The following is a 27,613-nucleotide window of genomic DNA, read 5'->3' on the forward strand; positions in this document are numbered from 1 at the left end:
GACGTCATCAAATTAAAAACTTCTGCTCTTTTGAATTACACTGTAAAGAAAATAAGGCAAGCCACAGACTAAGGAAAAAAAATTGTAAAACATCTGGCTAACAAAGGATTTTTACCCAGCATATATAAAAACAGCTCTTACAATGCAAGCTCTTACAATGCCCTAATAAAAAATGGGCAAAAGATCTGAATAGAGATATCATCAGGGTTTATACAGATCACAAATAAGCATATAAAAATTGCTTAACATCATTAGTTTAGGAAAGTGCAGATTAAAACCACAAAGTGTTACCACTGTGTACCCACTAGAATGGATAAAATTGAAAAGACTGGCCATACTGAGTGCTGACAAGGATCTGAAGAGCAACCGGAACCCTAGGACTGCGGCAGAGCAGCAATCTGGTCTCAAGAAAGGAAGCTCCACTGGGACTAGAAGATCTGGATTCTAGTTTTCACTCTTGAGGCTTTGGGAAAGTTTTCAATCCTTCTATCCCTATTATAAAAATACCAGTAACAACTACTCAAGTCTATTTCATCAAGCTCTTGTGATGATCAGGTGAAGTAATGGGAAACTATTCTATAAATGTGGGGTACTAATGTTATTCTGTCAAAAACTACATGAACATGAATATCTCCAGAAAGGCAATTTAAAGAAAGTGATAACAAAGATAAAATAATATCATGTTAAAACTTTTCCTGGTTTCTCATTGCCTTTATTTAATCTAGTTTAAGTACTTTCTAATATTTCAATATTTACTTACTTACAAGGCCTTCAAATATTTATAAAAATGTATCTGACAAATAATACACAGAGGTTTGCCTAAATTAATGTTAACCATTAATAAGATTATACTACTCTCTATGGTGCTAAGCATTTCAATAACTAATAAGTCAGTAAACTGCTGATATTTTTTAATATTTTAATTATTGTTTATCAAATTAGAATTTGGCGGTAAAAATCACTTTTCATAAAGACATTATTTATATATTAACAAATCAATCTTGACTCATTCAGTCTGGAAGCTTTGTAAGAATCCATGACTTCAGTTTTTCTAGCTCAGCTTTGCTTAACTCATGGTAAACACCTGGAAAACTATGAAACTTTGTGCTCACTCCTAGAGATTTTAACACTGAGTTTGTCTCTTCACCCCAAGAATGAAGAACTAACTCATCTGCGGTACCATGACACTGAAATAATTCAGGAAGGACACCATCACTTTTCTGAAGAGCCTAGAGAAGAGAACATAAAAATGGAGAAGTTTAAGAAATTCATTTAAGAACATTATTCTTAGAAATCAGAGGGGGCAGAAAAACTCCAGTTTAACCAAAGCTTCAACATTTAAAGCGGAAAAGAGGCAGTGGTAGAGCTCTCTCAGGTACATATTGATGGGCCAGGACCAGGAACTTAGCTGGTTGCTGGCACCACTGGAGCTGCAGTTGTACGTGATCTGAATTTACTCCGTAGAGGACTGTCTCAAAAATGGTCAAAGCATTTCCCGAAGAAACCTTGTGTCTTGGGAAGACAAACCTCTTCACATGGAGTGGAAAGAGGGAGGAACACAGAGCTCAGGTACAATCAAGGAAAAAATAGCATTCTTGCTCTCATTTCCATACCTGCTGGTTCTACTTCTGGTAATGAGGCTGCAGCACTATAATATGCCATACTCATAAATTAGGATATTGCTGAAAAATAGGTATCAGCCATGTAACTGATTCTTTGGTTTGATTATGTTCATGACATAATAAGCAAACCTAGTTATAATCATCTATATTTTAATATGTATGCAGGATACATATATAGCATACACATATTTTTTATCCTTTTCTCTTTGACACTTTGCTTAACAATAATCTCTGTACAAGGCACTTCCTAAACATGAATGACCAGATGGAATGTATCAATATAACTAATTTGAATTCCCAGGAATGCTCTGTGAATCAATTGTTATTGTGTAATTATCAATGTTGTTTTAGTTTCAATGTGTGAATGTCTCATTTTTTTTTTTCTGTTTTGTTTTTAAAATCTGGAACTTACCTGGTAAACAGCAGATGTCTTATTCAGAAAACTAGAAAGAGCAAATACTCCTGCCACATCTTGATGATTTCTGTATGCTAAATGCATTGCCATGCACCCTCCCATAGAAAATCCTCCTAAAACAAGCAAAAATTCACTTATCAGAAAAAGCAGAATATATGTAACGATAATTTAGAACAAGATATAGCTATGTCAGTCTTCCATAAATATTTGGAGACCTAAAAGAGATACAATGCTAAAGAGAAATTTAGCCTACTTTAGATCTCATGGAAAAAAACCTGCTATGAGTAAATAACACTGTTCTAATGAGTAAATAACACTGTTCTATCTATGTCAGCACTGGTAAAATAATTTGTTATAAAAGGAGCTAGAATTGAAAAAAGAAACCTTGGTCATCAAGTAAAAATATTATATTTCAAAATGTGAGTCATAGCACAAGTGTTATTTATTTAAACTTCTAGTGTCTACTTACATTTTGTTTATACTTATAGGAATCCTCACACTGCAGCTACAATTAATAACATGCACCTTTCTGTCTTACTTGCCAAGCTATAAGCTCCAAGAGGATTATATTTCTAGAGTTTGCCATATAATAGATGCTCAGTGATCTCTGAATTAGGAAGGATGATCAAAAATTTGGTGAGAAAGATAAAACATCTTTGTATTGTAATATTATTTTGAAAACTGACGTGATAGTATAATTCAAACCTATATGTCCTTTTAAAAAAGAGTTTGGGGAAAAAATATTCATTTGACAAACTTTTATTGTCTTTTATGTGCCAAACACTGTCACTGGAGTGACACTAGTCACCAGAGATATACAGATTAAAATACCTGGACCCTTCTGTTCAAAGGCGAAAACAGACACAACACAGAATATGGAGGTAGGTACCTGACGTGACATAACAGAGAGGATGGCCCAGCTTCAGCTTAGAGACTCGGTGTGATATTCCCCAGCATGACTGAGAGTTAAAAGACATCTCACGATTTAAAAGAAATCCATATGTTACAGATAACAAGGCTGTAGGAACACAGTTTTTATTTTTTGGAGAAATTCAAGAGCTTGAGTTATATTTTTTGCCAAATGTACCTAAGTAACATATTAAATGGGACTAGTATGACTGAGGAATTAAACATTTACTTTAATTTTACCTAGTTAAAATCTGAGCTTAAATACATGTGGCTAGGGGTTATCATATGGGACAATGAAGTTCTAGATAATCTAAGCTGCACCAATGATGGAAAAAAAAGTTTTAAATTTCATAAATGGAGCAAAATGAAATTAATGTTCCATAAAAAAATAATGTGGCTAGAATCATTAAATGTGATCTTTTAATGCGATATTTTTAAAAAAATCATACAAAGATAAAATGTGAATAAAAATAGACCAGTGAGCAAAAACATATTTAAAAATTATTATAAAATCACACCTACTGAGAAAATTTTTACACATTAAATGCACCCACCCCATCACTGCATTTTTATTGACTAGGGTAACTTAATCATTTTATGGGATTTCCGAGCCCCTCGAGGGGGACCAGCCTCACAGCAAGAACAGCAACAAGAACAGCAACACAACTAAGAAAGAAAACACTTTCCCACGTATGAAATGCCATTATGAACAAAGGCATCCTTGAGACATTTAACCTCATGTTCAATTCTCCTAATTTATAATGAAGAAAAATGTACTCGTTGAAAACTCATTATTTTAAGATTCAATCTAAGTTCCTTGTCCATTTATAATCCCGTGAGGTAGCCTGCAATTCCTCACAAGCGATCTTTGACAATACAGTCACCTTTAACGTTGCGGACACTGGTGTGAAAGGGACTTTATGTATTTTTTTCTAATGGAAGAAAATTTAACACAAAAGACTAGTTATTTCAATTCAATTTTCATCTAAGTGTTTAAAATGCAATATAAAATATACTGTTCAATAAGTAAATACCGAAGAGTAAACTCATTGTAGGTAATAGTTATGATGTATATTTATAGTCGCTGGTGAAGCATTAAAATGTCAAGAGTTAACATTTCAACATACATTTAAGATTAACAGGCTGAATAAAACATGTTAAAAAAATAATAACCTAGTTTTTATGAAGTCTTTAAATTAAATAAAACAGTAATAATGTATAAAAACTGTACTGGGAAAACTAAGCTAATCTATCTGAAAACAAAGTCCGGGGGCGAGGGGGTGCGGGGGGGAGGCAGGGAACTTACAATTCAAGTTTACCGTCAATTGAATAGGATTTTAAAAATGGAATAAAATCCACCCTCCAACCAAATTGCAACAAGTTTTCCACTTTATATATAATTATTTTTCAGAATGAACTGTGATAGTCTCAAAAATTTGGGAATATATAAATTATGCCCACCATATTTGTATATTTTCTCTCATATAAAATTGACAGGGTAAACAAAATATTTATCATCTTCTATGGAAAGCTGTTAAAACAGCAGCCCCAAGCCTTAAAAGTTCTGAAAGTTGTTGAAGAAACGTACGTTATTTAAGATATATATATATGTTAAAAGAAAGTAGAAGGATACTATCATTCTCCAGTGTTCCCTCCAAGAGCTTCAAAAGAAACTTATATAATGTCAGGAAAGTCAGCCTGGAAATTGTGGAGCTAGGTTTCATCTTGGTAACTGCAACTATCCCTTCATTTTAATTTTAAATCTTATTATAAAATTAATATATTAATATATGCCCACTGTGTAAAGTATTTCCACCATACAAAAATAAAGAAAATGGGTTATCTAAAATCTCACTACTCACATATAATTTTGACATGTTTTTAAAAATTCATTTTAACAGTTAAACTCACTCTGTATGTACAATTTTATACCTTACTTTCATGTAATACTGATTTGAATGTCTTTAAACAGAATTACAAAATTCCATATTATTTTTTTACTCCTTGAACACATACTAAGTATACTAAGTGTCTTCTAAGTGTATGTATATAGTATATAATGGTTACATAATAGTCAGTTGTATTAATAGACCATTACTCCCTTAACCGCTTTCCTCATGATGGGTATTTAGAGCATCATAATGGGTATGTAGAGCATCCATGTAAATTATTCAGGTGTAATTCCAGAAGCACTTGATTATCCCTGCTTCAAAATTCTGATAATATTATCAGAGAACATGAAAAACTATACCAATAATCTGGTCATTATCATTTGTCAGGTTCTATACATCCTAGATCAAAGTTAAATCTAAATTACGTCAGTTTTCTCTTAACAACAAATTATCACCACCTAGTGGTTAGAAAAAGGAATCTCATTATGGTACAAAGTTCCTGAGTCAATGCATAGGATCTGGGTTCTAGTCCCAACTCTATTTTAGCCAGCAGTCTCTCTGAACTTTAGTTTCTTCTTATCTGAAATGAGAATAATTAATTTCCTACTTTACCTATTACAAGGGTCAAGAAAGATACTGTATATGAAAAAATGTGTATAATTTAAACACATTATAGTGTTAAACTATATTCTTAATAATTTTCTCAGAATACAGAATCTGAATCCAGGTTTTAACAATAGCTATGCTGCCAAATTCAGAAAGTAATTTAAAAGTCACTATTTTATTGCCTGTGTTTCCCCTAATTTTTACCATACCCTCTGTAGAATCATGTGTGGTATTATATAAAAATAAATAAACTTTCTTATACCTGATCTTCTTAATATGCATAGTAAGGATTCACGAATGTCTCCAAGGAACACATTTAAAGCTTTTGCCCAGTTCCTCCTTTCTAACCAAAGTTTATTCTTTCCATTAAGAAAGAAATATATTTCCATTGTTGAAAACAAGAAAACAAAGGATTTTTCTTAGCTAAACTCCCAGTTGACTGCAATGTTCTTAAGTGTAATCTTACTCATCCTTTGTTTCCAAAGTCGTGAAACACTGTAAGTGTTGGTCTTTCATCATTCTACTGGATCTATTGCATTTGCCATCTTCCTATTCCCCCGGACTTCAGACTAGCCAGCCTCCACAGTGTTGTCAGTGTAATCTTTTTAAAATGCTCATCTGATCATGTCATTCTCTGTATATAATTCAATAATCCTAGGAGTTGAAGCGCATATCAAACTAGTAGTTCCCGAGAGATTTTAATGTGCCCCTTGTTTTCTTTCATGAATGTGTTTCCCTATTTGTTTACCAGTCATATTCTCACTCATTCTTTAAAACTCAATTGGAAATTATCTCTTCTAAGAAGCAGTTCCTAGCTCCCCCCAAAATCGACTTGTTCTTTAGAACACTTTACTTCTGTTATCTCCCTCATTATACTGTAAAGCTTTTGATAGTTTTTGGTACTCCAGCACTTAGAAGTTTCATTAACAATTTGGAAATTAAATTTAGTATGAGAAGTTTCATTTTTGACCTAAGCTGTGTAAACTACCTAGAAAAGGTGGTATATCATACTCTATAAAAACATTGTTTTTAAACTAAGTTTAATATAATAAAATATCACTAACCAAAATAAAACTACAGAAAAAGAATGGGCTGCCACCTACTCAAATATAGAGAATAGCTTTGTTTACAAAGCTATATTGGTTAAAATTACAATCTCAGAGAAAAGCGTTCCATGAGGACACAATGTGTGATATTAAATCTGAAATTTTATCACATATTAAACAAAATCAACAAGGATAACAATTTTGTACTATTATCTCTATTTTTTCCTTTTTTTTAAAAAAAATATTTATTTATTTATGTTTGGCTGCACTGGGTCTTCACTGCTGCCTGCGGTCTTTCTCTAGTTGTGGCGAGCGGGGGCTACTCTTCGTTGCGGTGTGCGGGCTTCTCATTGTGGTGGCTTCTCTTGTTGCAGAGCACGGGCTCTAGGTGTGTGGGTAGTTGTGGCTCGTGGGCTCTAGAGCACAGGCTCAGTAGTTGTGGCACACGGGCTTAGTTGCTCCGCGGCATGTGGGATCTTCCCAGACCAGGGCTGGAACCCGTGTCCCCTGCACTGGCAGGCAGATTCTTAACCACTGCTCCACCAGGGAAGTACCTTTCCTTTTTAACCTTCTAATTTTTCTAGTTTTTCCTCTTATAATTAATTTTTTAAAATAACCTATGTTGTTTGTATATGTGTGTCTAGCATCTCAAATGCACTTTGCTTTGACGTCCCATTGGATCCCTCCTTCATTAAAATGTTATAAGTAGCATTTACATCTTACTGAATTTAAAATGTTCTATAATAGACACTTGATGAAAGGATTAAACCAGTAGAAAAATATGAAGCAGTAACTTCTGTTTAAAGAATCTATGAGCAATGAAAAAGAAAGAGGGAAGCACAGCACGTATACTACTGAGGAAAGAAAACAGCTGGTAGGGAAGGAACAATGAGCTCCTGAGTCTCCACAGGGCAGCACTGGTCCAGCACGGCCTTTCTGTTGTCTGGAGAGACCATGCGGAAGGTGGTATAGAGAGTGTTTAATAACAGCAAGAAAATTTCTTCAACATTACCTGCCAGGCACATTTCTAAGTATTTCACATGAATTGACTAATTGAATTATCACACCTCTGTAAGATAAGTACTATTATTATCATCCACACACAGAGGTTAAGGAAACTCATATACTTACAAAATAGTAAATCTAGGATTAGAAACCTTCAGTCTGAGTCCAGAGCCCAAGTTCTTAACCATGTTATACTGCTGTCAGTTGCACTCATGCATTTGCAATTATGATGTTCAGAACTCAGGAAATGCATGTACAAATATCTGAATACATAATGATATTTTGCTTCATGTGCCATGTTTTCAAATAAGTGAGAAGCTCAGTTAGATCAATAGGACAAAAAAAAAAAAAAACAACTACAAGAGAAAATTCCTATAGGACTAGAATGCTATTTCCTCTATGCATCAATAGCTAATCCATGTAAAGAAAAAGGAGGTAGTATAAGTAATGTTTTGTCATAATAAAAGAAGGTCAAGAATCGCATGTATTTTGCCATACTTGTTTAACTCTACAGAAATGTAAGTGAAGATTTATTTTCATTGACTGGTTAAATAACTAACAGTAAAGTAACAAGGACAAACAACGTTGCATCTGCACTTCTGTCATCTCTTTCATATCTCAAGCTAGGAAAGAGGCTTTATAGGAGTTCATAAGCTCATCTCACAAATTCTAAAAAAGCATTTTTTTCTTTCCCAATTTTTTATATTCATAAGTGTATATAACTATCCTATTATATGCATTTTGTAATAAATTTCAAATTTTATAATTTTATAATGTAATAGTTTATAACCTTTCCAAAATGAAATTTTGTTAAAAATTCAGTGGAGCTTTGATAAAACATCGACCACATTACTGATGGCTTTATAAATAAGATCATCTTTTAACAAGGTTCTCTTGGTACTTCAGAAAATAATTAAAACCTTCCATGATATGGTAGAAAGAAACTAAAACAAACTCCAGATGAATCAAATAATTAAATATTTAAAAAATTATAGAAAAGCCAGTAGAACACCTATTTGAATATTTATTCACGTCCTAGAGAAATACCTTCTTAAACTGAGAAATTATTTGGAAAAAAATAGACAATTAAAAATAGCTTTCTTGTGTCAAAACATAAACAGAATTAAAAGGAAAATAACAAATTAAGTGCATATTAATTACCACTTTTGTTTACTTATTTTTAGCAAATATTTTTCAAGACAATATTATTCAGCGAGGTATAATAAGATGGACATTCTAATATAGGTGGGAGAAGTATCAATTGTTACATTTTTTTCATGAAAGGAATCTGACAAGATGTATTAAGAATTTTACAAGCGTTCAGTTAAATGGAAGAACCACGGGCTTTGAAATGAAGTAAACCCAGATTCAAAATTCTTATCAGCTCTCCGACCTTACAACAATCCATAACGTCTTTTCAAAGATGAATAAGATGAAGTAACTGATGGATACAGGGAAGGGCAAGGAGGAGGAATGGGGCAAGAGACAAGCAGACAAGCAATTACAATTCAACGCGATACGTTCTTTAACACATACATTAGAAGTACGATTAGTATATTTTCTACGTTTTTATGTATGAAGATTTTATAATTTTAATTTAAAGCAATTTCTTATAGTACTAATATTGTGTTTTCCCACTGTCATTGCATGACTTCAGGATCTCATTACCCTATAATCATAAATTCAGTAACTGGTTTTCCCATACCCAAATTTTTATCTCTTCACTTACCCCTTCTGCCAGATTAATTTTCCTAAAGCACAGTCCTAACTAACTATATGACTCAAAGACATACTTCAATCATCTCTCCTCAATTACCTATAGAATAAAGGATAAAAGGGAACCAGAAAGTATTTATTGAGAGTGTAAAATGAGCCAACTGTTTTACAAACATCATATCCCAGTAAAATAGTATTTTTATAGTATTATTATTCCCACTTTGCAGATGAGGTAGCAGAAATTCAGTGTAGGCAATTAACTGATGAACCAGCTAGGCAGTGGTGGACTTTAGATTCGACCCATTTTGGTCACTATACCATTATGCTCTTCAGGCTGTTAGTCCAGCTATCAGATCAATAGGCATTTTCCAGTCAGACAACAAACTTTCTGCTAAAGCCATCTAACATCCAGACAGACAAAAACAAGCACTACTTTTTTTTTACTTCTATTTACCATTCATATTACTCTCTATGTTTAGACCTCTACACTATAATAGTTAAAATTTTATTTATTTGCACATCTCAAAATCTCAAATGCTTCTGATACTTTCCTATTAAATTGTTCTCTAATAGCTCCAAATACTTATGACCTCTTTTCATCTGAATTCCTGTGATATTTAACTACTTAAGTCATCAATTTACAGATCAGGTCATGCCACTCATTATAAATGTTTAGCTCTGTGCTAGGCATTGTGATGGGTCCTGAGAAATAAAAATAAATACAGATGATCATTCCCTTTGAAGAGCTGTCAGTTATACTGCTTTAGGGCAATCATCAAGGCTGGCTGGCCTTACAGTTACCATTTTAAGTACCTCATGGGCTCTTCTAGGTTGTAAGCAACTGTGGCATTCCTGTTCTATTTATCGGTGTGTCCTTGAGCATCTAACTTACTGCCAGACACACAGTACTTAGAAACTTAGAAAATATTTGCTAAATCATTGAATGACAGAATCTGTTACACATTCACATAGTTTGAATTCTATCTTGTAACTGTTTCATGATGCCCTAGACTGAATTGGTGCCTCTTCACCATGCTCTTCCCAGTACTCCCATAACGTTCTGTATTTATCTCTATGACACAGATGTTAAACACAGAAACATAGAAATATAGAGTTAAACACTGATGAGGAAACAGAGGCCCAGAAAGGTGATGTCACTGCACTGGAGGGCACACTGCTTTTAACTAACAGAAGTGAATGCTGAAGCCAAGATAGAAAAATGTATTCCATCCATTATATCATATTGCTTCTCAACTCAGTGAATAGCTTAGTACTTCAATAAACACAAAGGAAGTTTATTAATTTGCCCAAATCCTGTCTACACAGGATTTCAATGTACATTTTAATGTTATTTAGAACATGATGAAGATACTTAATTTGCTTTATAATTTCAACATTAAATACAACTCATTATAAATTAAATAGTTATTGGGAAATAACCCTTTAACAAAAATCCATCCTGTATCATTCACATTCTATACAGTTTATCTTATTTTTGTATGTATCATAAAATAGTTTATGCATTTTATGATTGCAGAAAAAGAAAGGGGTGTAAGTAGAATGAAGCTTATATAAAGGCATGCTATATCCTCTTGGGAAGAGAGATTGCTAAAGACATGTTTAACAAAAGTTTATGAATACCTTATTCCTACAATATTAACTCCAAAGAGTATACTTTTCACGAATTTGATGTTATATTTTGACTATGTACTCTCATTTATCTTAATTATGGCGATAGTAGTTTAAACATATAAATTTTAAGCTAATTAAAATAAAATGTTTTAAAAACTGGAATGAATAATCTCTTAATTGAAAATTAAAGTAGAAAGAAAATTTTACCGCCATGGGAGTCTTAAAGTATGTTATTATTAAAAAGAAAATCATTTAAAGTTTCATGAGCTTTTGCTTATAATTCTATTACCCTTAAAATTCTTAATATGTAAAGTTTATCTGAAACTGTGAATAGGTCAAATGATATACAAAGTGCTTCTAAATAATGTTCCAAGTAAAATTCAATGTATAGAATTACACAAAAGTGAAAAAAATATTTAAATTCTAAACATCTAAAGATCTTACCTACTAATATCCTGTTCTTCTTGATACCACTTTTTACTTCACCATCAATCAAATCTGTAAGCACCTGACACATTACATCAATTGATTCAAGGTGTTCTGGGCAGTCATTAGATATTTGAAATCTGTCAAACCATACATTGGAGAATCCTCCTTTCAAAGGAGTATATGGCCTGTTTAAAACCAAAAAAAGAAAAAATTAAAATAGATGTTTTAATTTCTAAAAAATTAGTGTTTTGAATAATTACAATTTCCTCCAAGTTTTAAAAGTTAAATAATTCACATTAAAAATATTCCCATGCTGATTGCCTTAACTGTCCTATACTTACCTTGGTTCTATTAACATTTATTAATGCCAGTTCATCATCTTAGTTTCTCCATCTTTTAAGTTTCATAAATTCTCCAGAAAATCCCCATGAAAAAAGGGTAATTATTTATTGTATGTGCATGTTATTTTTTCCACTCAATTTAAATGATTATTTAAATATTTACAGCTAAATAAATAATGTCTGGCCATGCAAAAAGTCAATGCCTCAAGAGTAGAAAATATGATTTACCAAAATGCTTTTCAAAAGGTGGTTAGTTTGTAGCACATAAGTATGAAGGCTACGTTAGTAATTTAAAGGTTTCTTGATCACATCCAGGTAGATTATCCTTAGGAGTCTTCACAGTATTTTTGTTTTGTTTTGTTTTGTTAATCAAGAGATGGAGCTATTTTATTTTTAAATCTTCTCAGGAACCTTGAAATGAGTTTAATGGGATACAAATAATCTTTGGAAGTGCTTATCATACAGATATTCCACACTGTTTTCTTGGATCTCAAATTGGGTCCCTTGTTGGACTTAAAAACATTTTATATGATAAGATGCCCTGAACTGGGTGTCTTGTTGAACAAGACTGATATTATAAGATGCTTTACATTTAAGTATGAGATGGGGTGGTTACAGTATTAGTGAATCTTGCTCTGGATGCTCTGTTATTTTAAGTATACATGTGTGTATGCACACGTTTGTGTGTATCCCAAGGTATTCCAAATATTCTGTTTTAATCAATTATAATGGGGTCAAGGGGTCCTGTATCAAGTCTTATGTTGGTAAAGGTAAATGAAGAGAATGAAAACACTCTTAGAGCTTCCTGTAGCAAACACAGAAGTTTATGGGGATATATAAGACACACATGGAGAACAACAGTTTTCCAAAGATGAGGAATAGGAAAGTTTAATAAAAGATACAGCTTTGCACTTAGCAAATCTTGCTTTCTCCTCATGTGACTGTGAAAAACAGTTTTATGTTATAAGTAAGAAGACCACAGAAAACACAAACAGTGACAAAAGTATACATTATAATTTGAAAGAAATCTAAACCAGTGATGACCACAGATGCAGGGTTTCTCCTAGACCAACACCTCTACTACTTTGCCCCATCTCAAATTTAGCTATATATTCTCACCCTCCAGAGTCAGTGAAATAAAAGCATAAAATGTACAGCCAGAACAAAAAAATGGAGGGCTGAAAGACACCAGCTGAGATCTGAATGTGCTTCTTTGCATTTTCTTTAGTGAAAAAACCAAGTGGAATCCTGGCAAACCCAAGGAGATAGAACTATTCAATTCTCATTCTCTCAACCACTGTAGCAAAAGGACTCTGCAGTCTGTGCAGATCTGACCATCAGAAACATCCAACTGTTAGGACCAAAGGGTGGCGCTGAAGGGAATAGGAGAACTACACAACTGTTGTTCGGTATTGGTCTTAACACTCTAAAATAAACGGATATCCACTTAAGGAGCCTAAAAGTCAAGAGAAATATTTTGGAAATCTTCTCAGAGAAAGTGAAAGAAATCTGGAAACAAGACAGTTGCTCCGACTCAGATTTAACAAGAACTCATCTTCAGAGAACCTCGTATTTACTAAAATATAATCGTGTTATAAACTTTACTTGGTAACATACTTTCCAAAATTTGAATGTATATTACAAATATCTCTGTAAGTCAGTACATAAAACCCTAACATTTTCTCCTAGTTTATGCACATGCATGAAATCTTGCAAATACAGGCTATTTTGTCTGTGTGTGTATTGTTTTGATGTCTTCCAATTAAGTCCTTTTTATTTTTTTGCTCAACTCTCCATTCCTCCTCTCCTCTCCCACCCCATCGTACATCCTGCCCTTCACACTAGGTAAACTATGTTAATGATCTGGAATGTTTTTCTTTGCACATACATCAAAACATGTTTCTTTACATTATAGTTTTTAGACCATTTGCTTTTCAAAAATGAAATAAGCCTATTTGGTTTTCTTATGTGTGTCATACTTTTCTCCTTTAACAATACCTCATGGAAATCCTTTCATCTGACATAGCTCTTACCCATCCTTTTAAATAGCTATATAATATAATAAAGATGTTCCACAATTTAATCTGCCTTTCACCTACTAATGGGCATTTAATATTTGGTATCCAGGTTTTAGCCACTAAGAACAATTCTGCATCAAACATATTCATGTACATGTTTTTATATACTGGGACTTTTATTCCTATGGAACAGAGTCTGTGAAATAGGACTACTGGATTGAGAGGTATGATTTTTACCTTAATAGATGTTTCAAAGTTGCTTCCACAAAGGCTATAAAAATTCACCTTTCTACAAGAAAGGTCTGAGAACATCCTTTTGCCCAACAGCCCTACCCTAATTACAATAGGTACTAACATACTTTAAAATATTACCATTGAAGGATATCAACTATAGTTTTAAAATCAACTTTACTGAGGTATAGTTTACATATATAAATGCACACATTTTAAATACAAAGTTCAAAGACCTTTGACAATGTATTTCCATTATGATACAGAACATTTCCTTTACTTCAGAAAATTCCATCATGCCCACTTACAAGCAAGTCCCATTCACTTCCGAGGCAACCGCTGACTGATTTCTATCACTATAGATTAGTGCTGTCTTTCCAGAACTCCACATAAAGGAATTACTTATTCATAACGTTGGCTATTTTATTCTATTGGGGTTTTGATTTTTTTTTTATTAGTTTAGAACCACATCTGTGTATTATTGCCATAAATATTTTTCATTTGTATTTCAAGTATTTTTTTCAAATCAATTTCTGTATATTGACATAATGTATTTAAGGTATCTATCTTTTTTTAAAAAGCCAAATAAAAGACTTTAACAATTGATATAATCTGTCCTTTTTTTTGTATTAAACTAAATTTCTGGGTCTTCTTATTTAAGGTATTCTCAATCCATACATTTTTACATATAGAATCCAAGATTTTCTTCTAAGATTTTTTTTTTTTTTTTTTTTTTTTTTTTTGCGGTACGCGGGCTTCTCACTGCTGTGGCCTCTCCCTTTGCGTAGCACAGGCTCCGGACGTGCAGGCTCAGCGGCCATGGCTCACGGGCCTAGCCGCTCCGCGGCATGTGGGATCTTCCCGGACCGGGGCACGAACCTGTGTCCCCTACATCGGCAGGCTGACTCTCAACCACTGCGCCACCAGGGAAGCCCCCTTCTAAGATTTTTGTTTTCATTCTTACATTTAAGTTTTGAATTTTTCTGGAATTTACTTCATACATGAAGTGACCTAAGGGTTCAAATTCATTTTCTCCCAAATGGATAGCCAGTTGTGCCTGCACTACTACAAAAAAACAAAAACTTTTCTCATAAAGGTGAAATTCTACCTTTGCCATATTATAGTTCTGAATTATCTAGTCCGTGTCAACCTAGGTAAATAAGAGAATTAAACACTAATACCTAATACATTTACTATCTATAATGAATGGGCTTCTCTCCAAAGCATCTAGATTAGTACTAGTTCTGTTCTATCCTAGACAAAAATCAAGAAAATGACAAGTCATTTTGTGTGTCCTGTGATTCAGGTGGAAAATTCTGGTTGGGAAAGGCTCTCTTTTGTTCCACTGATCTATTTATCTACTCCTGTGTTAGGATCATATCGACTGTATTTACAGTGGTTTTAGAATATGTTCTGATGTGGAGTCAGGTGGGCCCCCTCTCTCTACCATCATTATCACGTCTTTCAGACTTGTCCTGCCTATTCTCAGATATCTAATCTTCTTTGTCTCTCTAAGAAATTAATCAAATATTTAGTAAATTCTTAAATATTTTCAAATAATTCCCCTTAAAAGTCCTTGTGGGATTTCAGGACTTCCCTGGTGGCGCAGTGGTTAAGAATCTGCCTGCCAATGCAGGGGACATGGGTTCGATCCCTGGTCCGGGAAGATCCCACATGCCGTGGAGCAACTAAGCCCGTGTGCTACAACTACTGAGCCTGCACTCTAGAGGCCATGAGCCACAACTACTGAAGCTCGCATGCCTAGAGCCCGTGCTCTGCAACAAGAGAAGCCACCACAATGAGAAGCCCAAGCACCACAATGAAGAGTAGTCCCCGCTCACCACAATTAAAGAAAGCCTGTGCACAGCAACAAAGACCCAACGCAACCAAAACAAAAAAAAAACAAAAAAAAAAGTCCTTGTGGGATTTAACTAGTATTGCATTATTGCCTGGGAATTAACATTTTATGACATGAATCTGGGAGGTGGGAAGAGTTTTGCAGACTGTGCTCTTCACAGGGTTGGCCACATTCTGGGCCCTACCTAAGGCTTCTCCTGCCTCGTTCCCCAGGCTCTAAGTGGGTACACTGGGTGCAGAGAAGATAAAATCCTGTGCCAGCTCTGTGGGGACCCCCACAGAGCCGAAATTCTCCCTCATTCCTGTAGGCCTTCTGACTTCAGAAGCTGCTTGGCTCAAGAGAGGTAGATAAATTGGAATCAGAACGGGAGAGAAGACAGAAAGCATTCTATCCTCCCACCTCCCAGAGTCCCTTCTCAGGATTAACTTTCTTAAAGTACTCTGAAAATGAAAGCAGGTGCTTTCCATATAGCATTTATGTCACTGTTAGAGAAAAAGAACTCTCAAACTATTGAAATTGTCACTTAAATTACAGTGATCTTCTGAATGAAAACAATATACAACACTCATACTAAAGCCTGAATCAGACTGGTACTTTTTTGACTTGTTTCTACTTCCCTTTTCATTTTCTTCTGTTTCTCTAAGAGTTTATTTGCCTGTCGAAGCACTTAAATAAGGATGATATCATAGGCTAAAATATGAATCATTCTGGGAACTCAGCCATTAATAGAAAAAAAATGACATTCACTTAACTTTTTGTCTTTGACAGTACCCTACTTAATTAGAGATAGATGCTCCATAGAATATAAGTTTTGCTAATATAGTAGCCTTTTGTTCTCTCAGTTCTCTGAGAAAATTAATTCTGTTCAAAGGAGATAATAGGAAAAATGTGATGAGACAAAGAATAATTTTGAACTTTTTTTGTTAATAAAACAATCAAGAATGCATAATTTTCCTAAGATGTTAGAAAAACCTTTCAATAAAGCATGAAAGTAAGATTGTCTTTTAAAGCAGGTAAACAAACTGGCACATATATTATACTCATTCACCTTCTTCCTCAAATAAACCACTTTATTAGCTGGTATAAAACAGCTCAGACATTACCACCATAAATAAATATGTTTAGCAAAGAACATCTGTGTGGCTCTTCAATCAATCAATCAATCAATCAATCAAACCATGATACACTGGTAAAATATTAAACGGGAATGAATGTCCAAGGTCTAAAAATATAAAGAGTTGACATTTCAGCTTGACACCAAATTTTGTTCCCTGTAAGTCATAAAATCGAAAGGTCATCATAACCTTTCAGATAACATCATCGGGTTCCAGGCTTCCTCTCTGTGCTCATTTCACTGCTCTTCCCCCAACATTCACTAGGTTCCAGTCACATTTCCCTCATTTTTCTTCAGGACCACCTCACTACTGATCCAGGGACTTAGCACCTGACATTCCCTCTCCCTGTAATGCTCTTTTCCACAGTGATATCCCCAGTGGCAAGAACAAGTATTTGTTGAACGATGAATGCCAATAATCATTTGTGATTTGGGAATAATTTTTGTCAGCAGAATACCTAACAGGATACCTAAAATTATTTTATTTTGCTCTGAATATCTTTTGAGTTTAATTCTTGTAATATCCATTCTGTGATTTCTAGAAAAAGGTCAAACTTTTCTTTTGTTGATTTTTTTTTAGAAAGAACATGTTTCTAAGAAAATAAGCTTTTACATACTAATAGATATTTAAATGTACCACTTAAAATACTTACCAAAGAAGTATACTATTTCTTCAAAATAGCATTTTTTAATGAGGGTTCCTTGCCAGTGGAGTGTACTTATAGTACAGATCCACTGTTATCAGGAGAGAGATCTCCTAATATCATGCTTCAGGTATGAATCCTAAGTGATGGAGTAAAGATGAACCCATTACTAAACCTAAATCAAGAGTGCCTAACCCTGTTTCAGAATATATGTTTAGTGAAAAATATAAACATGCACTTCATGTGGAAAAACAGTGAATTGAAAAGTAGAGGCACTACTGACTGAATCTTATTACTTTTAGAATTTTTCAAAACACCGAGAAACTATACCATCATATAAATTATTGATGGCTGGGAAGGAGAAAGTAACACTGCCTTTATTCATAGATGATATGATTGTTTACACAAAAATCATAAGGAATCTACTAAATAACTACTAGCAATAAGTGAATTTAGGAAGATAGCAAGATATAAGAACAAGATACAAATATAAAATGTGTTTCTATGTACTTGTAACAATCAAATCAGAGATTTAAATTTAAAAAAAATTCCATTTACAATAACACAAAAAAACATAAAATATTTGTGAAGAAATTTGGCAACAGACCTCTATACTGAAAAGTCTAAACCACTGCAGAGAGAAATGAATAGAGATCTAAATAAACGGTAACACACCATGTGCATGGACTGGAAGACATCAATTTTCTGTAAATAAACCTGCTGTGGATTACATGCAATTCTAATCAAAATCCAAACAGGTGTTTTGTAAAATTGGTAAGTGGATTCTAAAATTTACACACAAATGCAAAGAACCTAGGATGAAAAAGTGTTAAAGAGAACTTACACAATTTGATTTCAAAATTTCCTATAAAGCTATATTAATCAGAAGTTTTATATTGGCATAAAATTCAAAAAATAGACCAATGAAACAGAACAGAGTTCAGGTAAGAATCCATTAAAATATGATCACAAAAACACAAAAGTACTTATAGCAGTGACATACATTATTTTCAAAAACTGGAAATAATCCAAATGTCTATCAACAGTAGAATGGATAAATAAATGTGTGGTATATTCACACATAATATCTACTCAAAAATTTTTATATGAACTACTGATAAGCACATAAACACTATGTTGAGTGAAAGAAGTCAGACACAGAAGGTTAAATTATCCCATTTAGTTGAAATTCAAGAACAGGCGAAACTATACTACAGTGATAGAAATTAGAACAATGGTAATCTATGTGTGGTAGGAATTGATTGGAAGGAGGCACAAGAAAACTTTCTGGGATGGTGGGAACATTCTCTATATTTGAAGTAAACAAGTGCATATATTCATAAAAACTGATTGACCTGTATGCTTAAGATGTTTGCATTTCACTGTAAATTTTACTTTTAAAGAAACGTATTAGGACTTCTGGTCACAGGATTTCATTAAGAGAGTGACAATGCAAACCAGACAGGGACAAGATATTTGAATGCATACATCTAACAACAACAAGCTGTATCTAAAAAAATACAGAGCTTTAACAAATCAGTAAGTAAAGGATAGACAACCAAATAAAAACATGGGCAAACAACATGACTGGGCATTTCTTTTGAGGATATCATCTGGAGATTTGAGCACTGTCTCCTCATCTAAATTAAAATAAGAATACAACCCAGAAACACAGTTCTGGAAAATTTCCTCAAGGATTATCTGTAATTCTTTGGATATTTCTATATCTTGCCCACAAGGATATCATAGACTACTCTAAGTAACTAACATTTATTGAGTGCTTATTTTATGTCAGACTTCGTGCTGAAGAATTTATGTACGTTATACATTCAATTCTCACAACTCTGAGGTAGATACAATTATCTCTACTTTAATGCTCAAGAAATTGGGACACCATTAGGGAGGCAATATACCTTGCTCAAAATCTTACAGCATTAAGTAGAGAAATCAGGATTCAATCACAGGTCTGCCTAATCCAAAAACTGCATTCTTAAATACTGTACCACAATACTTCCATGTATCTTCAATCTGCTATTGAATAATATTACCATCTTGGGTATTTCCCTCACCTATTGGCCTAACAAGTACAGCAAAAAAGACGATGAGCATTACACTACTGGTTCTTTTTTTTTTTAATGATTTTTGTTTAGCTTGGTTTTGAACTTCATATAAACCCAGTTTGCTTTTTATTTTATTTATTTAGAAATTTATTTATTTATTATTTTTACTGTTGGCTGCGTTGGGTCTTTGTTGCTGCACACAGGCTTTCTCTAGCTGCGGCGAGCAGGAGCTACTCTTCATTGCAGTGCACGGGCTTCTCATTGCAGTGGCTTCTCTTGTTGCGGAGCATGGGCTCCAGGCACGTGGGTTTCAGTAGTTGTGGCATGTGGGCTCAGCAGTTGTGGCTCACAGGCTCTAGAGCGCAGTGGTTGTAGTGCACAGGCTTAGTTGCTCTGTGGGATGTGGGATCTTCCTGGACCAGGGCTTGAACCTGTGTCCCCTGCATTGGCAGGTGGACTCTTAACCAGGGAAGCCCCACACTACTAGTTCTTACTCTATCTTTACTAGATAAAATCTGAAGGGTCCCCAAACACAAAAAGTTAATCATTGTAAGTGATTTTAGAGATCTAGTCAAATCTGTTAATTTCCGACATGAAAATTAAGACACAGAACTGACAAATTCTTCATTAATGGCCCTTATAATTTTATTTTAATTAAGAATTAGATGATGTATTTCTAAAAGTCTTCACTTTTCCTCTTTAACTGAAGTACTGGTTTCTCAAAGATTCCACGTTGTATAGTACATACCAGATTTTTCATTCAAACTAATTACAAGGAATAACAAGTGGATTTATTGTTGATTTATTACTATATTTGTCACTTTAGATATGTATTACATATGCTTCACTCTTATTAATATATGATATATTGAAATATAAATGGCATTAAAAATGTCTAACATAAAAGTGACTTCAAATGTATTTCCAAAGCACATACCCATTAACTAAGCTTAAAATTGATCAACAAATTAGTAGTCTGTTCTTATTTTGACATAACTCTATATTTTTCTTTTCAGTCTTCTTTGAGAGGCTGTTAAATTATAAAGTAGGTATCACTGTAAAGGCAACAATTAATTTTGTGATCAAGAAAAAATATTAAAAAAATTTTGAGTGTACAAGAAAAAAAAATCACACATCTATCCCTATCTATTTATCTAACTATCTATCTATCTACTTTTGTTTTTTTTTTTTGGCCGTGCCACGTGGCTTGTGGGATCTTAGTTCCCCAACCAGGGATCAAACAGGGAGCCCTCGGGGCTTCCCTGGTGGCGGAGTGGTTGAGAGTCCGCCTGCCAATGCAGGGGACACGGGTTCGTGCCCTGGTCCGGGAAGATCCCACATGCCGCGGAGCGGCTGGGCCCGTGAACCATGGCTGCTGAGCCTGCACGTCCGGAGCCTGTGCTCCGCAACGGGAGAGGCCACAGCAGTGAGAGGCCCGCGTACCGCAAAAAAAAAAACAAAAAAAAAAACAGGGAGCCCTGGCAGTGACAGCACTGATTCTTAACCACTGGAAAGCCAGGGAATTCCCAATCTACTATTTTTTTAACCTAACCACATTACATTAACAACAGGCTAAGTTAAATAATGCAAATTGTTCAATTTTTGGAAAACAATTTGGAAAAGCTAATTCCCTAAACAAAAAGAAATTGACTTTAAGACCTCTGAGCACTTTCTAGGAATTTTCCTGAAGGAAAATAAGAAATAAGATAAATAGGTATGCATACTGATAAACTGAGGATAAAAACTAAAATGGTCTACGACAGGAAAATGAACAAAAGAATGTAAAATATCATTTTAATAATTTCATATTGATTACATGTTGAAATGATAATATTTTGGATATAAGGGTTAAATAAAATAAGCTATTAAAATTAATTTTACCTGTTTCTTCTTCCTTTTTTTTAATTTGGTGTCAAAAATTTTTAATGTATATATGTAGCTTATAGTATATTCCATTGATAGCATGGTCTAAAATGTCTGTTGATCTGTCCAAATAGCTATTGACTATGAAAACATATAATAAAAAGTTACTATGAATTCAGTAAAAATTTCAATGCTTTTATATTTTATTAAATTACAACAGCACCTACAAATAATGCTTTAGAGCACATGGAGAATTCTGGACTCTCAGAAATATCTGTGGCCTAAGTATGAGGTACACTGGTCTAGATTCATATCATAATTGGTGGTGACGTGATATTCATAAGCGAAAAATAGTAATTCCTAGAATCATGTTTCCAATGATCTTCCATTCAATTTTATCAGCCAATTACATTTATATTTAGCCAAAACTGAACTTATCTTTCCCATTCCCATGGGAAATACCACTGTCTTCCTCCCTCTTAACTTCACTCACCCTAAAAACCAATAGTAAATAATAAGCTCTTCAGACATTTTCAAAGACCTTCAATTTACAGCACAAAAATAACCCACTGGCCATTAGGTCTTTTATCTTCACTATCAAAATACTAAACTGCTCCAAAATTATATTAAAATAATAACTTTTTTTGAATCTTAAAACAAAATTACCATTTTATTGTTCTACCTTTATCAATTCTATCAACTCAGATAAGTAAATTTTTAACAGTAGATATGAAAAGGTCCTTGAAGTTCTGTTTCTATCAATACTTCTCCTTAATACTAAGTTTACAGAAAAATACATCAAAGCATTTGCCTAAGTACACAGTGTGCTAATAAGAACAAATCAAGAACAGATTATGGGAAGTCAGTTGGGTTGCATAGTTCAGCACAATATTTCACTTACACACACAAAAAAACTTGTAAGTCCCAGTTTAAAAGACCATGTAGATGTTAATTTAATAATCATAAAAAAGCAGTTCGACTTCAAAACTATACCAGTCTTATGATTGTGCATTTTGTTAAACACATCTACAGGTTGTATAAATATGGATTAAGTAGTTGATTCCATGTTCCTGTTCTGGTTTACTGATTCAAAAAGCTTAAAATTATTTCTAAAACCTTCTATGTGTAGAAAGAATGCCACAAACCCCTTTTTCCAGAGATTATGAACTCTGGTTTAACTGAATTATGAGAAAGATTATCCTTGTTTGAGTTATTAGTTTCTTTAGGGGGTGAATGAAGGGGAAAAGAGTTTGAAAGATGAGCAATCTGCAGGGCCACTGAAAGCAGAGTCCTGTAAACTATGCCTGGGACAAAGTTTAAGTTAAGAGCTTCAGGGAATGCTTTTCAAAGAATAAATTACTCACCTAGCAAAACTTGGTCTAACAAAGTAATTGCTAAAAAAAAAAAAAAAAAAGTTCTGGAAAAAAGAACCCCAATTTAAAATATTTTAAATACAGAATTAAGCTGAAAAACCATCTAGCTGGTACATTTATAAATATTTTATGCCACAGAGTTATACTGAGTAATGATTTAAATTACTACATACCTGGGAGGAGCTGTTGGATAAATAACTTTTATGTGTTGGAATGTTAAATCTTGATTTAAAACTTGCTCGATCCATGTTCTCAATCCTTGTCCAGAATCACCTGATGAATCACAAAATCTAGATTAAGTTAAAACAGTTTGACAATACAGTGTATTTAAAAGCAGTCTATAAATTTCATGTCACACAGAGGCTAGAACACAGAATTAAAAAATCTTCATAAATAAAAATAACTGTATAGAAACCGATTTATTAATGGGAAATAACTGATCAGCCATCAATAGTTAGAAATAATTTTGATTATTTTACTCCTGACTTCACTTTAAAGACCTGTTTGAGTTTTAAGTTTCCTCATTTGTTTAAAGGATGTAATAGGAACAAATAAATCAATTGATTTTTCTAAAAAAGAAATCCTTTCCATATCTGATTTTAAACACTGTCATTTATTATTTTTTTTACTCTTAAAAACAGTAAATTCCTAAAGTGCTTATAAAAGTTTGTAACTGTAACAACGTAAAACAATTTTCTTGGTTAAAAAACCAAATTTCTTCAAAAGGGGTATTCAGCATACTTTTATTTTTTACTTGAAGAAATGAGAATTTAATTTTGGCAATATGTTTACATAATCTAAAATAATGACTGTACATCCCATGGCTGAAAAACAACCAAGCCTCATGCAAGAATTAATATATGTGTATTTCCATTAAAAAATGGAAGGAACTATAGGTTCATTTTATGTGGTCCTAAAGAGAAAATTTTCAAGTTAACAACTCTAATTTTTAATCAATCAATTCATTAAGGCAGCAATTAAAAAAATATCTACTGAATACCTACTAATGTGTCAGACACTGCGCTTACTGCTAGAGAGGCAGTGATGGGAAGGTGATGGGGAGAAAGAATTCCTATACTCATGGAGTGTATAGTTTATTGTGAGAAACAGACATTAGTCAATTAATCATATAAATAAATGTGAAAGACAAATGTAGCCACTGGAAAGGTAAGACACTTCGTACTTCAAGGGTTTATTAGATTCAGAATTGACCCAGTTAAGGATTCAGGGATAACTTCGCTAGAATATAAACTCCACAAGGCAAGGTTCATTTTGTGTTTCAGCCAGTGGGTTACTTGTTCATCTGATGCCTACGACAGTGCTGACACAAACTAGGCATCCAGTAGATAGTTGTTGAATGGTTTGAACTGCGATCTACAGGATGGTAAAAACTGAAGCGCACAGGGAAAAGCATCTCAGACAGGATATGGCAAATGCTGAAATGCTGTACAGGAAGCACTTTGGCACTGAAGAAGTGAAAAGCAGAAAATGAGGGGAAAAGCAGTGAATGCAGGATGGATCCTAACATCCCGACAAAGCCTGAGAGCATGGAGAAGCCATGAAGGTTTTGGGGGGGCAGAAACGGGGCATGCTTCTAAGGATTACTCTCGAAGCTATGTGAAGACAGACCTGAAGGAGGACAAAGATAGATGTGGAAGGATAGTTCGGAGGCTACTGTTCAGATGACAGATGCTTAGACTACAGTGATCGCAGTGGAGTATACAGAAATAGATACTAGAGATATTTAGGAGATAAAATTAAAAGAAACTGGCAACAGATTAGTTATGAGGGGTCAATTATGAAGGGTTTCTAGGGTGACGGCGAGGTTTTTGGCCAGAGCTATATACACCAAGACAGGAAACACAGGAGGCAGCAGGTCTATACATGCTGAGTGTGAGGTACCCCTTTGTAATGCATTCTAGATCCTACACGAAGGGTTGAGCAACCTACAACCAGCAGGAGGGCAAAATACAGGTTCTTAAGAGCTGAGAGTGTAGAACAGTGCTTTGCACAGTGGCCATGTAACAGACATTTCTTGAATGAATAGATTAATGCATGAATGACTATTAGGCAGTTGGATAACCAGGTCTAGAGCTCAAAGGAGATCTAAAATGGAGACACATATTTGTGTCGCATGAACGGAGATAAAAATAGAATCTGTGGGCTTGTATGGAATTTAGCCTGAGGAGAAAAATGTAGAGGGAGAAGAGAAGAGGACCTAGGACCGAATTTTGAGGAAGCCCAACATTAATGGCCAGGGAGAGGAGAATGAGTGTGCAACATCCATATACAGGTAGAAAGAACCAGGAGAGTGTTTCAAGAAGAAAGGCGAATGCTGCTGACAGTTCAAATAAAATGATGACTGAAAAATGTCCATTACATTTAGCAACACAGAGATTACTGGTGAATTTAGTAAGAACCAACTCAGTCAATTTGCTGAGACTTACTATACGGGGAGAAAGCAAGTCATGCATGATTTGGGCCTGTGTGAACCTTAGAGCTCAGTGTGGGATACAGACATTAAATTAGGTAATTACAAATACGGTGAATGTCACTGAAAGAAGAACCACAGTGTCCTAATGGAGCATATAATAGTGAATTTATCTAATCTGAGAAGCTGAGCAAAGCTAATTAAGCTATCATTTGTTTTCATCATCCTGAAAGAAGGTATTTTTTCGGTACTTTAGTAGTTGAAACACTCAAATTAAGTTGGCTAGATATAACTTCTATTCCTATATGATGTTCTATGGCTGCCACTGCGTAGAAGAGAACCTCAAGTTTTCACGATTTTTTAAAAAAACAAAATCTGCCTCTAAACACTTTTTCAACCTTGAAAAGCAAAACTAAATGCTACAAAACAACATGCATCCATCCATTCATAAAGTCTGCTCTTTAAAAAGCCAGCACCTTATTCCAAGAGTATGGTAAAACTGTTAAAATCGGTTTGCCCACATTTGTATTAACCAGAAACCAAACATATCCTATAACATAACCACATATATTATTGTCTAATGTAAAATCATATTCCCGATAAGTTGGAGATCAAAATACACAGGAACTGCAATATACTTGCATAACTGGCAGGATTCTTTGGATAAACTCTTTGTTCAAAGCACAGAGCGAAAAAATATATACATACAACTCTGGCTTTCAGAGACATATGGTTACAAATTTTAAAATGTCAGTAATTTGAAATTGAAAAGAGTGAGGATAGTAACTTTAAGCAAAGCTGTCCAGGGAAAAAAGAAGAAAAGTCTCAGACTTTTTATGAAATTATTTACTTATTAAAAGGACTATGGTATTGGGGAATTTCTGGGTGCTTATAAACACCCTTGGAGCCCCAAATAATATAAGTATTAGTCTCCGAGTTATAAGCATTGCTGTCATCTTAGACCCCTCATCTTCTAAGTATATTTCATTAGTCAAGTCTTTCCCTTCAAACATCTTTGGCCTTTTTCTTCCCTATTTCCAAAATGATACATCCTAGTTCAGAGTTTTTTCAACTTACCTCTCCAGAGCACTGATTCTGGAGTCAGAGATCTGGGTTCAAATCCCAATTCCACCACCACTCACAGTAATAGCCAAGTGACCATGGACAAACTATTCAATCTACCCAGACTCATTTTAAAAATGAGAATATTTCCTACAACTGCCCATTTCCAGGTTTCCACCCTGTACCTTACAATCCTCTCCACTATCCAATCACTGTCCTCTTTAAGCCTACATAAGTCCCAGTTTAAAGACCACTTCCTCTGGCAAACCTAACAAGCTCTTCATTTTCCAAAAGCCTTAATAATGCCTATCCAAAGTTTTTTTCCTTATAATTCACTTGGCAGTAAATCATGCACCATCTTGTGATCTCCACTGCTGAGTCAAACTAAACGAATTGTTTTTAAATTTAGGTAGGCCCCCTGAGGACACAGGCTGCAATTCATTTCTTTAAAAAAACACTTCCCAAGAACTTACCCTGGGCCGCACTAGGGATGCAAAGGTTCAAACAAGGGTCCTTACTCTTGAGGAAGAAGTGAAGTGGGGAAGTCAGAAGTAACTACAGGTAAGTGTAAGAAACGCTATACAGAATTAAACACGTCACTAAAGGCAGGCGGTGGAAGGAGAATACCTGCCCCTGGGACTCAGAGTTGACTCTGTGCTTTATCTTGGGGTCTGAAAGACAAGGGGGGGGGGGTGGGGGTGGGAAAGGAGAAGGAATGGGAGGCAGGAAAGAGTGAAGGGGAAAAGGCACTCCAGCCCTGGCATGGTCCCTCACAGAAAGGAGATAAATAATCCACTGCGGTTGAAAATTCCAAACACTAGTAGCCGACTCTGAAAAGTACTAGATAATGTTCTTTGTTTCTAGCAAAAGACTTACCTTTCTAACTTGCTCTGTTTAAATTTGGGGGAGAGACATGGGGCGGGGGAATGTGTGGCAATGGTTGCAATGGAGAGAATGTAAACAGAGGGCTGGCCGAATGACGGGACACAAAGGCCAGAACAGCGGGCCAGCCAGTGACTGCAAGACAGGCAAAAGGAAGACAAGGGGGGTGGGGGGAGGACGGCCCGGGACAGGTTACCAGACCTGTGTGTCCACAGCCGCGGGGCTACCGAGGGGAGAGTCACCCTCTCCGAGTCCACCGCGCCCTACTGGGGCCAGCGCTTCCCCCGCTAGGGCAACACTGGGGAAACCGAGTGTGTGTGTGGGGGCATTTCCCATGCTGCAGTAACCGGGACGAAAAACTGTAGTCCACCTGAGCCGTGCAGGAAGATCAGAGAGGCGCTGTGCCTCCCAGCCGGCGACACCATGCAGCGATGCAGGCGAACTGAACCCGACGTAGCCGCCAT

The 27,613-nt window shown here is 34.8% G+C and overlaps 1 protein-coding gene across 1 annotated transcript; it reads right to left on the reverse strand.

The window, feature by feature from the left end:
- Positions 1-1,010: 1,010 nt before the first annotated feature.
- On the reverse strand, positions 1,011-27,613 carry LYPLAL1 (lysophospholipase like 1; the record flags this gene model as incomplete). Its single annotated transcript, XM_079697885.1, has 5 exons — positions 1,011-1,229; positions 2,035-2,150; positions 11,288-11,457; positions 22,948-23,047; positions 27,520-27,613. The coding sequence occupies 5 exons, from the start codon at positions 27,611-27,613 to the stop codon at positions 1,011-1,013; spliced, it is 699 nt and encodes a 232-aa protein (XP_079554011.1).

The sequence above is a fragment of the Hyperoodon ampullatus genome (assembly GCF_949752795.1).
Source record: "Hyperoodon ampullatus genome assembly, chromosome: 2".
In the NCBI taxonomy this organism is placed as follows: Eukaryota; Metazoa; Chordata; class Mammalia; order Artiodactyla; family Ziphiidae; genus Hyperoodon; species Hyperoodon ampullatus.